The 15,325-nt window shown below is 40.9% G+C and overlaps 1 protein-coding gene across 1 annotated transcript in view; it reads right to left on the bottom strand.

Annotated features, from left to right (window-relative positions):
- The window catches only part of LOC119648612, a 472,256-nt gene that overhangs the window by 172,916 nt on the left and 284,015 nt on the right, over window positions 1-15,325 (bottom strand). The window contains exon 5 of the mRNA XM_038050381.1: window positions 12,816-12,993. Coding sequence (XP_037906309.1) covers window positions 12,816-12,993 — 178 coding nt within the window. The remainder of the gene's footprint in view (window positions 1-12,815; window positions 12,994-15,325) is intronic.

Here is a 15,325-nt window from a genome sequence, read left to right as displayed (position 1 = left end):
CACGCTGCTCCCAGGGCAGAGGTGAGGCAGCGTGTGATGCCTCTACGCTGGACGAAACCATCAGTCAATTTTTGATTTTTTCGATCCGTAGGGTGTTGATGTGATCACTGCAGGAGGATCTGGAGCGGAAACCAACTTGCTCTGTATCAGTCATGCTTTCGAGATGTTTTGTGATGGGTTGAAGAACTATTTTAGCTATTATTTTTGCGACTACAGGGTAGGGATAGCGATTAGTAACTCTGAGGAGAGACCGTTGAGCTCCGCAGCTTTACTCCATTTGAATGCATTGAAGGTCGAAATAATTTCTCTTCTGCTTAGAGGAACCGCGATGTGACGCAACGATGCATCTGCAAGTTACAGTGGCTAGCTATTTCATCCACAAGAGGAGGAACCTCACTGGGTGTGATACGCTTAAGAACCGTCCTGAAGTGTTCTTTCACCTCTTCAGTTCTTCATCATTGTGGATTAGAATTCGACCACTGACGTCCTTCATAGGACCATCAAAAGATCTCCGACTGCATGCAAGCCCTTTCGTGATGCGGTTAACAGTTCTGAAATCATTGCGATCAGCGGCATCTTCCACTTCCCTGACCAGCGCAATACCAAATTCCCTCTTGTCAGAGAGAACACTACGCTTCACTTCTCGGGATTTCGCTCGGTAACGAAGTACGAGTGCGTTCCGCTCACCATTACTTGCGGCGGTCTATAGAGTCTTTAACTTTTTCCGTTCATCAATCCGCACGATTCTGTAGTTAGCCCGACTTTATAGCGCCCCTCCGAGACGTGACCGATTACCTATTCAGCACTTGACAAAAGAGCGAAGCCCAATGCTCATCGATCTGCCGCTCCATCAGGAAGATGGCTCCCCAACTGTCGAGCGACAGCTGGGCCGTACAAGCGGTCGATGTTGAACTTAGCGGGTCACAGCTCCCTAACCTCGTAGAAGTTGTGGGCGCAACACGCAAGAGAACGTAGGCGGCCATCACATGGTAATCCTTTCGATGCCGATGTCAGCGCGTCTCTTGTTACGCGTATCCAGAAAATAACTCGCAAAGTGGTCGATCTGATTGCTCACACGATGTCAGTCAGTTGAAATCAAACTGACCTTATGGCAGGCGCTGTGCTCAAACAATGTGCCACCAATGACGGGGCGGTGGAAGTTGCAAAAATCTTGCATCGTTACTGTTAGGGTTACCGAGACCGTGTTTTTTCATCACTTGCCCGAGCAAGGTGTTGTTAAATCCCACCTTGATATTCAGATCACCCATCACGATCACTACGTCACTTTTAGGAAGCTTCCCCTTAACGGCGTTTAATTGGCCGTACAAAGCATCCTTCTCCATTATATCGGAAGTCTGCGTTGGTGCGTAGCATGATACGATTGTGATGCCCCTTAACCTGGATCGAGATCTAGCAGTTAGAAGTCTGTCAGAATCCGACTTCTAGGTCAAGAGAGCGCCCCTTATGGTAGCCGTTAAGAGCAACCCGAGACTGAGGTCATAGAGTTCAAAAATACATTGTCGCAAGAGGGAGAGGTGTATTCTCTACCCTTTACCCTCGCTACCATTATCGAGCAGAGTGCGCACATTCCAGTAACCAATCATAGTCAGTTTTCGATAGCCGAAGGCCGATACCGTGAGAAGAGTTCCAATCCGAGGCGCTGTTGACGTTTCAGTACCAATAAGTTTCAAAATTTGCAGGTTGCTAGCCCAAAAATGTCTATCCCTTTTAGTTGCCTCTTACGACAAACAGGGAAGGTTTTGAGTGTATTCTTAAACCCCAACTCATAGGGAACTCATGTTGCATGTTGAACATGCCCGGAAAACTCGCTACTGCCTATACCTGCAAAGCATGCTGCGCATGGAAAGGGGAAAAGTTTTCTCCCCCTTTGCTAAGTTTGAAAGACTTTATTTTATTTTCCGTTAGACAGATTGATGGAGGCTTCGATCACCAGTACATTTTTAAAATCCTCTTTCCAGCATAATATTTAAAAAATCCGCTGAGTCTACCATCGCAATGGCAAGATTTTTTTTGTTATTTTCCCGGTTACTCCACTTTAGATATATATCATTTGAACTAGTCATAATGCATCAGGGCACTTAAAACGGTGGTTTCGTCGCCAGTCGTCAGACATTGATTCGCGGTCCCACACCTTGAGCACAAGTTGATGAACCACTTGGTGTAATTGGTCGCTTCCATATTTAACCAATTCGGCTTTAATGGCATCGCTTCTTGGCGACTTATGGCCGGTGGATTTCAGGGACTTTTTTCTTCACGCTTGGTTGTGGTCGCATTTGTCCGCCGTCTTCAATTGGCGAATTGGTTGATGACCAGTTCATCAAAATGCTTAACCCAACGCTCTAATATGCCCATTCTGTCGGAAATCAGATTTTCCTCTGTCTCGGCAGGATGAGCATCGAGGTATATGAGGCTTCATCCTGCTGATTTGTTGGTAAAACTTCCGCGCCTGATGCGGTTGCTACCTGCACTTTTCGAGTTCACAAACCTGTTGGTTCTCCCAGGCTTTCTTTTTAAGGATTTCTGTGAAACAAAACCTTCTTAGAGTCGAGTCGATGTCTGGTTGTCCGTCTGTCTGTCTGTCCGTCTGTCTGTCTGTCTGCCACACCCGAATTATTCGCAAACTGCTAGACCGATCTTCACGAAAATTGGTGAGAGCGTGTGATCCCTTTACAGAAAACAAGTGGCATCATTTTGTGCTAAGTGTAATACATGTGAATGGAGCGTGCAAAATTTTTTTCATAAAATGTGACCATGTGGGGTATCAAATGAAAGGGCTCAATTAGTACTTTTTGGAACTGGTTCCATATTTGATATCCAGTGAAAAGTAGGGGAGCGGGGGTGCAAAATATGGCCACCAAAACGTGTAACAGGTCTCGTTGTCAGAACCTATCCAACCGAAAACTCTGAAAAAAAATAAAGTGTTGCATCTCTACGAAATCTAGGCCTCAAAGTACATCCGGTTCCGATAGCTTCACAAATAAAGTTAATAATAGTATATTTCCACATTTTAGAAATTTACCCGACAACCCATCTTATGTTCGTCCCAGAAATACGGCACAGGGATAAGGGATAACATAATGCACAACATGGTCAAGTTTGAAGAAAATCGAACTATTATTAACAAAGTTTTAGCGGGGGAAACTTTTCCATCTCCTGTAAATTTCATGCATTCTACAACCTGTATGACGTCGTCATCACATATCAATTCCTTAATATCACAACGAAATGAGTTCTTATGAAAGGGATCGGAAAGAATTATTTTGTTTTAGTTTTTTAATCATTTGTATATGAATATCAATTACTCCAAACGGACGTGTGTGTATGTAATAAGTATATAGTATATGCATACTAATGAAGTTTTCGGGTAGTATATAATTCAGATAAACCAATCGTATTTAATATACGTGTTATATATGTACATATGTATGCTTTTGTGCTCGAAGTAAATCGAAAATATGGGTACGATCAATTTGTGCACGTGCATATGTATATATGTCCAGTATTCGGAAATATGCAGCTTGTTTGTTTTGGGTGAGAGTAATATCTATGGCTATAATATGCGCGTATGTCTTATTTTTGGAAAAATATGAAGGATTCTGTGGGATTTGTAGCTGTATGCGGATAGAAAAATGTGCTTTGAAGTTTCTTACTATACATAAAATGAACACAAAACCTTTATACCGGGTGTTCCCACTTGTTTTCATCTATCAAGTTGCTGCTCGGTCCCACTGAGTTGGTGATAAGTAAGCCCGCGTACTTTGAGAATGCAACATTACTCGGTACGCGGCATTCTTCTGTTCCGTTGCTAGCTTACATTCATCGTCAAACGAACTCCGACTTTTCTTGCGACTGGGGCCAAGTATGTTTGAGCCGTGTAAATGATAACGTTCTTCAGGTGATTGTGAAGATCATTTGTTGATGCTTGATATCCAGGATATCTGTTAGCTGCGGTTATTGTAGCATCCATTTCTCCCTCATACATAGATGTTACGGAGGGCTGTATTGTAAATCGTTTCAGTATCCACTCTCACTTGACTATCAGAGGGGATTGTAGGTGGTGTTGTTATTCAAGCCCGGAGTACTATATTGGCACACATATATGTTCTGGCTTTGATCAAGGCTCAGAGGTGGCGCGATCAAACACGTGGTTAACTTGGTTGAAAGTGGTCCCGTACTTCCAATAACCAATTTCTTGCGATACTGCTAACTGAATAATCCGCAATAAGTTATCGATGGTATCCCTATGTAAGTTATGGGAGCCGACGTATCGCCTGAAAACGGGCTCCGTCCCTACTTGACTGTTCTCCAAGTATTCTTTAGTGTGAAGAATTATTTGGAATTTAATCAAATTTGGACATTATTTTAGTCATACGCCGAAAAACTTCTTTTGAAAAGTTCATATCAACAATAACGGAGTTTCGTGATAATATTCCGCTGAAGATCGTAACTAGCGTTCTCTAAATGCGAAACGTGTAGCGACTCCAATGTTTATTTGGAACCAAAACGCTTTCAGTTTTTCATCACTAACTTATTTTCTAAAAATATAAACCTCAAAAATTTTGCAGGTGTTAGAGAAAAATATTTCAATTTTCACAATTTGTTTTCAGTAATTATATAATACAAAAAACAGCTTCCTTAAAAATATAATATCATTCCAAATGTTGGTATATGTTCTTCGTAATTTTGTAAAGAATCATACGTCAAATTTCATAATGATCGATTCAATACTTTTTGAGCTAGAATTCGCGCGAATCCGAAAGACGTCATTTTGAGAAAAGTTCCTTTGAAAAAAAAAAGAAAGTTTGAAAAATCCCCTTTTAGATGTGGCATTGACGAAATATTATGGTTGAGCTTACACTCTGCAACTTCAGATTAGAAAAAACCATTTCCTGAGTAATTGCGCTTGAAAAAGAGGTTGCATTCAGGGCTTTTAAAAAAACAAAACTAATAGTAACAAATAGTAACAAAAAATTCTATTAGGGGTGATAATTAAACACTTAGCAACCATACGCAAATGCGTTTTCTAATGAGCATCTGTTTATGCATAAATGACTGCCAGTTGTATCTACCTTGAAATTCAGGGATAGAAAAACATCACCCATAATTGATGTAGTATCATTTAGCGGAACACATACATATCAGAATATGTGTGCAAGTGCTCCTTAAGAAGCGTATTTGAGTAAATGCTCTTCAATAGGAGCCTTATGAAAGTTGCTTAGCTTTAGTCACGAGTACACCTTCAAGCTATTCCCGGCACATTACGCTGCAGAGCGAGCACTCGTTATTTAAGTGGCGTTGAAAAAGTGATGCGCACTTGCATTTCTACTCACAACTTCTCCAATCTGAAGCATTCGACTTCCGGTTCCACTCTGTTTTCTGGTCCTTGCTATTTTATATCCTGCACTCTATTCCATTTCTTTTTCTTACTTTCGGCTGGTTGTTCTACTTCGCTTCAACTCGGAATGTGTCAAAATAGAAGACATTTCTCCATGAAATATTTATCGGGCTTTCTGCCAAAGTCGAGCTTGATAACAAAGATATTAGAATCCTGCCCAAATGACTAGTTAAGGTTTTCAGCATCCAATATTGACAGTCAATTTTCCTTAACTTAATGTCAGCGAGTCTTTTAATTGCGAACTTTCTACATACTTACGGGTTGGTATATTGTTCTTCGTGCATGTATGTCACATCCGTACGTATTGTATATATCCTCATTTAATATTGGCGTCTTCCAATGAAATAAGGAATATTCCGAGGGAAATGGAAGTTTCCTTTCAGAGCGTAAGTCAAGTTGAACAGGTGTCAATAACTAAAATGTAGCTGGTCTGAGTATTTCAGGACAAGACAATCAAATTTATAAATCATTTTGAAATTCTTTATTTTCCTCCAAATTATTTAAATATACTTCAATAAATAAATATGCACTTAGAAAGCTTATTCTAATATATAGGTTTATGCATATAAGTGGTTTTTACCACTTGCAAACTTGTGCAAACTCACATCAAAAGGATACCCTCGCTCTTCAGGGAAATGAAGAAGAAAATATAAGAATTTATGAATTTGTTCAAATCGAAATGCATTATTGCGTACTTGATAAGAAGCTAGTCCACAAATTAAAGAAATGAAGACCATTATGAAGAAACAGTGAAACACAAAAAGGATATAGTGTGCCAGCATCGAGTTTTACAACTTCCTGACGAACCCACACCAAGTTTGGTTTCGTTAATAACTCCATTTATGCTTGTTTATGCCAACGTTTGCGTTCTGTTATATACAAGTGCTTCAGAAAAAGCCTCCTTAAATCTTTTGTGCACAGACAGGCACTAGTGCCACCATGTAAGTCAGTCACTTGATGGCACAAATGCGAGATTGTTTCTGACTTAATCTAACTTTATGAAGCGTAAAGCTATGTGGAAACAAATAAACACATTCAGAGTCATTACTCGCGGTCTTTTGGTGATGTCAAGGATAAACGAATAGAGTAGCACGGCGCTCGTAAAACGTTGAAAAGATGGATGACGTGCTCAATGTACGAAAATCACAGTAAACCGATCATTATCCTCTGGCACCCAATGAGAGAAATAGCACATAAGATGGAGAGAAACCAGAAGGCCGGAAGGCCCATCCTTCCCGTTTCTTACATCTTTTGCTTTTATATGTTGATATGCACACAAGAGCGGAAGTCCTTATCACTGTTATGAGCTACATGAAATATATCTTCTATAGACATCAAACAGGACATTAGTAATGTTAGGAAAAATTCGAGAACAGGATGATGTGGCGTTGAAAAAGTATTTATTTGATAACACTAGTACGTAATGCACTTCTACGCGTTAGGCTTCTGTGCTAGAGCTGTACACAAAAGAATTCACCGGAAAGTTTCCACAATTTTGCAAATAAACAGGAATCTATTAATGACTATTAAAGCATGTCAGGAAGTTCGTTTACTCAATTTTATTAAAAATCATGTAAGTCATCGATGATAGAATAGAAATGAATGTTACTTCTCGCTGCGTCCATAAATATTCTAGTAATATTTTCAACTGATATGCAGAGAGCTGTTAGAAAAGATTTCGGACTTGACTGAAAAACATTAAAAGTTTCGATAGGATTCAAGCATGGAAGATTTCAGTCTTGACAGAGAAATATGAGAACCGAAATTTGAATTTCAAAGTGTCTTTGATTGCCAACGTGGCAACTGATAATTCCTTCAAGGACAAACTAGTGTGAATAGCCATAAATATAATGTTCGTCTGTCACATTAAGAAAAAAGCAGATCAATTACAGAAGCAGTACAACACCCCGTTAAGAGGTCACTTAATATATTTTACATTCGGCAAATTTTCACCTGCAAATGCAAGCTGTCAATTCTTACAAAAGTTAAATATTTCAATTTATCAAAACTATGATGGAAAGCCTATAATGTATTTGTCTATAAAATCGTGACTGGACGATTCAGAGCCCGGTCTTCTCCGCAGATCATGTGCCCCATGCTCTTGTTCAAAATAATCCAGGGGTTATTTCCCCAGCAAGAAGGGGTACTGACACACTCCAGGGCCCCCTGAATGTGACGCCGATTCCATCAGTTACCAGGGATGAGCTGCTGGAGATCTGCAGTTGACAGCAAACCCCGGGTCTGGACGGCATACCGAATAAAGCCCTCAAACTTGCTGTCAAATGTAGACCGGATATGTTTGCGAAGCTGTTCGAAAGGTGCATGTCCGAGGGTATCTTTCCTGCACCATGGAAACGGCAGAAGCTGGTGTGGCATTGTAGGGAAAATGTTGGAGCGTGTTATTTATAATAGATTACTTCCAGTCGTCGAGGGCCAAAGGGACCTTTCAGATAGACAGTATGGGTCCCCAAAGCCAAATCAACCATTGATGAAAATGCAATTCACGGAAGGGACTGTACCAACAAATATTGTGTGGTGGTGTCCCTGGATGTGAGGAATGCATTCAACTCAGCCAATTGCAACCTTATACGAAAGCCTCTTCGCACGATTGGTGTTCCCATCTACCTCGCCGCTATTATCGATAGCTACTTGCAAGAGGGAACACTGTGGTATAATACCGATGATGGACCCAAGTGAAGTGCTATCACCGGAAAATTTTGTCCGGAGGATGGTGGCTTGCCAGGAGGACTGGGATGTGAGCAATTCCATGATCGTAGTAATTTAGGATAAACTGCGAAAAGCAAAAGAAGTGAGGAAAGCGACATCCTCAGGGCAGAGTCTTTTGAAAATTTCCAACTCCTTACAAAAAACAAGTCGGAATACCGGAAGCTCGCGCTTCGGGTATAAAGGTTTTGTGTTCATCTTATATAAGAGACGCACATTTTTCTGTCCGTATATAGCTACAAATCCAACATAATCCTTCATATTTTTCCAAACTACGAGACATACGTACATATTACAGCCATAGATATCACGCTCACCCTAAACAAGCAAACTGCCTATTACCTACTGTACACATATATGCACGTATCTAAATTTATCGTACCCATATTTCCGATTTACGTCTTATATCTAACTGAATTAGGCACTACCCGCAAAGTTCATTAGCACGCATATATTATATACCTACATACACACATGTCTGGTTGACAAATAACTAAAAAACTAAAACAAAATAATTGTCTGCGACCCAATTCGTAAGAACTCATTTCGTGGTGATATTGACGAATTGATATCTGATGATGACGTCATGCGGGTTGTAGAGTGAACGAAATTCACAAAAAATTGTAAAGTTTCACCCCCTATAACTTTGTTAATAATGGTTGGATTTTCTTCAAACTTGACCAAACTGTGCGTTATATTCTTCATTACACGCATGCCAAATTTTGTACTTCTGGGATGGGGGTGCCGGGTAAATTTCTAAAACATGGAAATATAATATTATTAACTTTATTTGTGCAGATATCGGAACCGGATATATTTTGAGGCCTAGATTTCGTAGAGATGCATCACTTCAGATTTTTTTTTTTTTTCAGATTTTTCGGTTGGATAGGTTCTGAGAACGAGACCTGTTACACTTTTTGTGGGTCATATTTTGAACCCTCACTCCCCTATGTTTTATCTAATATCAAATATTGAACCAGATCCGAAAAGTACTAATTGAGACCTTTCGTTTGATACCCTACATGGTAACATTCTGTGAAAAAAAAATTTGCACCCTTCATTCACATGTACGGGGAGCCCCCCCTTAAACTTAACATAAGATGGCGCCACTTACTGCATGTAAAGGGATCACCAGATTACATACTCTCACCTATTTTCGTGACAATCGGTCCAGCCGTTTCCGAATAAATTGGGTGTGACAGACAGACAGACAGACAGACAGACAGACAGACAGACAGACAGACAGACGGACAGACGGACAGACAGACACCGTCTCGATTCTAATAAAGTTTTGTTTCACACAAAACCTTAAAAAAGAGGACAAACGGGCAGACGGGCAGACGAACAGACGAACGGACAGACAGACAGCCCGTGAGGGGTTGTTAGATCTCCCATCATTCGTGACTCCTGCTGGCGAATAGGAGCATACCTATTAATCTGTAAATAAGTGTTTAAGTACTTCCTCTTTTGACTGTGTATGGGCTAGTGTTTGCTCATCTCTGGTGCGTGGACCAAAATGGCGATGGAAAGGATACCCAGAACATAAAACCACCATGGAAGGCGGAAGAAGGAGGAAACATACGGTATAGGGGCTCGGAGACTTTTGAGAGTGAGCAAGCAGGCTTCCGTTCGTCGATATCCCTCGAGCGTAGTGCCACGGAGGTGTTTAAGCAAAGTACTACCTTACCAAAAACACCGGTGACAAAGCCAAACAAAGATGAACTGAAGGCAATTCGTTGGACGGCTAAAACTGTATAATACCCACCGCATATGTTCAAGATGCGCGACAGCAAGAGGTACTCCAGGACCAAGAAAGGGATCCATTCAATAGAAGCTCGTCAACTATGAGATCTCCAGCAATACCAAAGACGATAAAGGACAAGGTACATGCAAGGTCAAGCTTACAAAAGAAGTAACCTAGTCGGAGCTGATAGAGAACAGAGTCCCGATCCGGAGGAATCACCTTTCATGCAGCTTGGGGCATTTGGGGAGTGTTCCGAGTTTATCAAGGGCAAGCATAACGTGCACCAAGCTATAAAGAAATGTGGTGAGGGCTCTTAGAGTCCTTGATAATAGAACGCTGATGGAGGAAAAAAATACTAAGGATACATTGAATCCCGCTGTGCCGACAATGTCACAAGTGACCCAAGTGACGCCTAACCATACTGTCATCAAATTACGGCGAAATAAACGAGTGCACGAAAAAGAGGGGGATCCTTTAAATAATACTAAGAGAAAAAAAGGCGGACAGGCAATTCTAGAAACCAGCAATTATAGTTCAGAAGGAGGAAAGCATACAAAAAATGTAGGAAAGTCGGCCAGCGATGCAAAGCCCAAGCAGGTCGAATAACCATCATGCCCGAAAGCTAGAAAGATTTCAGGCTGGTCTCCTAAGGTTTTGGATGAGCAAACCTTCATAGAGGTGTGCTTAGATCAATCTGATAAAACAGGCACCTCTACAGAAAGAGCGATGCGGGTGGCCGAATGCATCGCTGAAGCAAGTACCGCGTCCATGCCTATGAGGTGTTCATTTCCCAGTAGAAGACCAAACTGCTGGTGGAATGTTGAACTGGGCAGCCTTCGATCAGCTTGCCACCGAACGGTAATAGTGGCTCAGAGGGCGGTTAGTTGAGTTGATCAGGGGCAAAAAGAATGCGCCTATAAGGTAGCCCGCAAAACCCTCAAGCTCGTCATCTAGCGAAGCAAGTGGAAATGATTTAGGAAGCTCTGTTCAGAACCAGACGTAAACTCATGGGGCAGTGCTTATAAAATCGTGGTAGGAAGGCTCAGAAGCCGTTCATGTGCTCAGATCATGTGTCCTCCCCTCTTGCTGAAAGTCATCCAAGGGTTATTCTCCGAGGAGGGCACCGACACATTTCAACCACCTCTGAATGTGACGGCGATTCCGCAGTCACCAGAGACGAACTGCTGGAGATCTGCGGTAGAATAGGAAACAATAAAGTGCCGGGCCTGGACGGAGTACTGAAAAATGACCTTAAGCTTGCCGTGAAATCCAAACCGGACATGTTCGGAGCGTGCATATCCGGGTGGATATTTTCAGCGGCATAGAAGCAGAAGAAGTTGGTACTTCTGTCTAAGCCTGTTAAACCTCCAGGTGAATTATCCTCATACAAACCCACATGCCTTTTCGACACTGTGAGGGAAATGTTAGTGCGGGTAATCTATTATAGATTACTCCCGGTTGTTGAGAGCCAAGGCGACCTTTCAGATCGGCAGTATGGGCTGCATAGATACTATGATCAACAGGTACACTATAACCAGTAAAAGGGGCACAATAGTTCTTCAAGGACGCGGTGCGACTTTCCCTTAACAAAATAATAATAATGGGCTGCATAAAGCCAGATCAACCATTGATGCCATCAAATTGGTTACTGACTTGGCCGAAGATGCAATTCACGGAAAGGGTAGTACCAGCAAATATTGCTTGGAAGTAACCCTGGACGTACAAAATACATTCAATTCGGCCAATTGCAATCTAATAAGGGAATCCCTAGCGAAGGTAAGTATTCCCGCCTATCTCGCTGCTATCGTCGATAGTTATTTAATTGAAAGGGGGCTCTGGTATGACACCGATGATGGACCCCAGGAGTACGTTATTTCCGCGGGTGTCCCGCAGGGCTCCGTATCGAGCCCACTGCTGTGGACCATCATGTACAACGATGTAGTTAATCCTCTCCTTCCGGGGAGCCACGGGGATGACTTACGCTGACAACATGTTGTCGCAAAACATCTCGAAGATGCTGAGTTATACTTAGGCGAAGCAATCAGTGCTGCTAAAAGTTGGCTAGAGAGCTCTCGTCTGACACTTCCGGAGAAAATGGCGCAACAGTCCATATTGGATCAGGGTCTTGAAGTGTGTTAGAGCATTTCATTCAAGACCATAACGGTACACTACAGAACACTGTAGTAGGCAATATGGTCAGCATTGCGCTCGCCTGAGATTATTACCCTGATTTGACTCAGGTACTCATTCACAGCTTAGTCGACTGGTATCTTGTGCTCTAACCACTCAGCTATCTGGACACAGACAAAAAATGAAAATGATCAGTGTAAAAATTGTGACTGTTTAAATGGGAATGACGGAGTGTGCGGTGGATGCATTGGTGAAAGTGAGTCCAATAGTCACATTGAATATCTGCAGTTCTGTTTTCGCGACATATTTGAGTAACTTTGATATTCCTCTATTGATATTGCCACTAGCTTATTATACGTATTGTGTGGGTGCTGATATCGCATACTGTTACCTTAATTGCTTTGCTCTTGGCATCCTAAGAACGATAACAGGTTAATTGTTCCCTCGCCCTCACAACAAGTTCAATACTAGATGTGAGCATTATATGGTAAAAAATTATAATATTCGTCTATGGGTTCGACCATTATCTAACTTCCATATGTTAATGGAATACAGACGACATTTGTGCAAAATTGACGTTAACCACTAAATATAAGAATAAACGAAGAGCTGCGTCCTAAAATCTGGAGGTCTTTTATGTAAGACATTATGTTAAAATCAATCGTCATATATATGTATTATATTCGTCCTTGATAAAGAATTTCTAACAGAGTACACGGACCACATACGTTGTATAAAAACACCCTATTTTCCTGAGGGAATTTCTATGCACATATGTATATGGTGCCCTTCCCCACTTACCTTACACCGCCTCGAGTCGTATCGTAATTTAAAATTTGGTCTCCATGGCTCCAGTAGACAACCGATGAGGACATAACCACATTTCGGACGATACAAGAGAGCTGGAGTGTAGAATCGATTTCGTAGTATTTCTCCTGCAGGGCAGTTCCATATTCATCGACTATCATAACTTCGGGCGCTGCAAATAAAACGAAATAATCTCGTAAATGGTTTATTAGGACTTTGTGCTCGAGCTAATGATATCAAGGATTCCTATCGATTTATGGATATTACATTCGACCTGAATCCACAAGCATGAAATCCATAAGTAAGTAGAAGATACAATCCTGTATTTCGTCTATGCTGGGCTGGCATTAGGGGTAAACAAACCTTTCCCAATAGTAGTTTATCGGTTGTTCTTGATAGCGATTTCATATGCCCATTTTTTCTCATATGATTAGTATTGAGGTAGAGCTGCATAGCTCGAGGCATCAACGTTTAGTATTCATTGGTTTTTTATACGACAGATCCTACTCGTATTTTATCTAATTTTATTCTTTTCTGCAAGACAGATATGGGGTAAGCATTAGAGGTTACGCACCAAAATGGTAACTGCATCAAAAAGCATTTTCTTGGTTTATGTGAGCAAATAGCGATAAGTGTCCTTTTCAAAGTTTTCATTAAAAACAAAACCCAGTCAGCTTATAGATTCACTGTTCATATTATTATTGTTAATCGTTACAAAATTCGGTGGAAATATTTGGAATGAGAACGAAATCCACGTAACGGTCATTAGGTATGGGCCTTAGTAATGCGGAAGGTATTGTGCCTATTCTTTAAGGTTTTCTGTAAAAGAAAACTGTTTATTGTTGGGTTTACGGTTTTCCTGTCTGTACGTCTGTCTGCTACAAGGACTTTTCTTAGAAACGGTTATACTGATTAACACTATGAACGGCCGCGCATACAATGTTTTATCGTTCTATGTGGAACTTAAGGGGGAAGGTCTCTCGGAAATGATAACGTCTTTAATGAGTCCATTCTCAGAATCCATACCAATACCTACTCACGTTAAGTTAATGATAGTATATTACAATTTTGTCAGGAAATTGATTTGAAAAGCCTTTGTTTGTTTGTCCTAGTAGTATGAAGCGTGACATCCCCAAGCTCCATCAAAATGGTATTGATAAAGTTACAGTAGCTCAAAGTTGTCTTTTATTGTGTCTCATAAAGGCAGAAGGTGCATACTTTTCTCGCAAAATGATTCTCCGAAGAAGTAAGACAGCTGCATAATAAATGTGTGATCGTCTCCTCCCTGCATATTATTGGATGCAGAAAGCCGAACCCAACAGCCAACTTTTCATCAAGTGATATTTGGAGTCTCACTTCTTAAATGAAGAATGGAATGTCGCTCTTAGAACCTCCTTCCTCCGCAAGCATTTTTGCCTAACAATATGAATTCCATTAGTGCATGTTCTGATGACGAGTTAGATAATAGATCTAGTGGTTGTGGAATTTCAAGTTACTTACTCTAAGTGGAAGAAAATATGAATCAAATAAATGTCTCCAAAAATTCAGCTTAATTTATAATGAACAGAAGCAAGAAAGATGCTACCGTGAAAGCAGAAAGCTGAAGTCAATACTATACTGCTCCGTAAACTAATTCCTAAAATTAAGTCAAATATGGTATTGCAATTTGATTCATTTCACTTTGTTATAGCGTTGGCGCTATTATGAATACTAATTTGCTGTCTTGTTTTCTCCGCGTAGCCGCAGGAGTTCTCGGGAAAAAACTCCAGCTTCCAGTGTATTACGCTGCACTTCCATTTGGACTTCCTGCGAACAAGCTGCCTTGATAAATCTGGCAATATTAAGCATTTTCAGCTATCAACTCGTGTATCTGTAGCCGTTCTACATTGTAAATGATTTCTGGGAAAAACTCCTCAGAGACTCTTCAAGTTTATTTTGCTGAATGTAAAATTCAGAACTCGAAAAAAACCTGAGAGCGTAAATAATTCCTTGGAAGAGGGAATGAGTGTTTGTGTTTTCCGCACAGCAACTTGTGGGTGCCGTAAGAACTTCTTGACAACTGAATAATGTACAATAATACATACATAAGTAAAAAGTTGTACGAGCAAATAATCGAGACTTACTCGAGGAGGGCTTTCCTCGAGACAAGAACAGCTGTATTTAAATGAGTATTTGATGTACTGTTTTAGTAGTGCATAGATGGAAGCATAGGATTTAGCTTTTAATGCATTAATAACGAAAGGGACCCCAGGTTATATGTGAAAATCCCTCTAATAGGAAGTTCGGAACAAGTTACATCCTACAGTCAACGCTATAAGTCAAAAGAGAATGTATTTACAGTTTCACTTGATAGTGGCCTGCTCCTGATGGGCTCATTCTCGATCTTTCTTCCTACAGGCAGAAATTTAATATTTTTTTTAAATTTTGATATCTTTACTCTAATTGACCGGATGGCCCTGGGCTGTGGAGCAATTTTTATCGAGGCAGGATGGTTACCTGAATCA

The sequence above is a fragment of the Hermetia illucens genome, chromosome 2 (genome assembly GCF_905115235.1).
Source record: "Hermetia illucens chromosome 2, iHerIll2.2.curated.20191125, whole genome shotgun sequence".
Lineage (NCBI taxonomy): Eukaryota > Metazoa > Arthropoda > Insecta > Diptera > Stratiomyidae > Hermetia > Hermetia illucens.
Note: the sequence above shows the minus strand (reverse complement) of the source record. Positions and strands in the feature narration are given on the sequence as shown.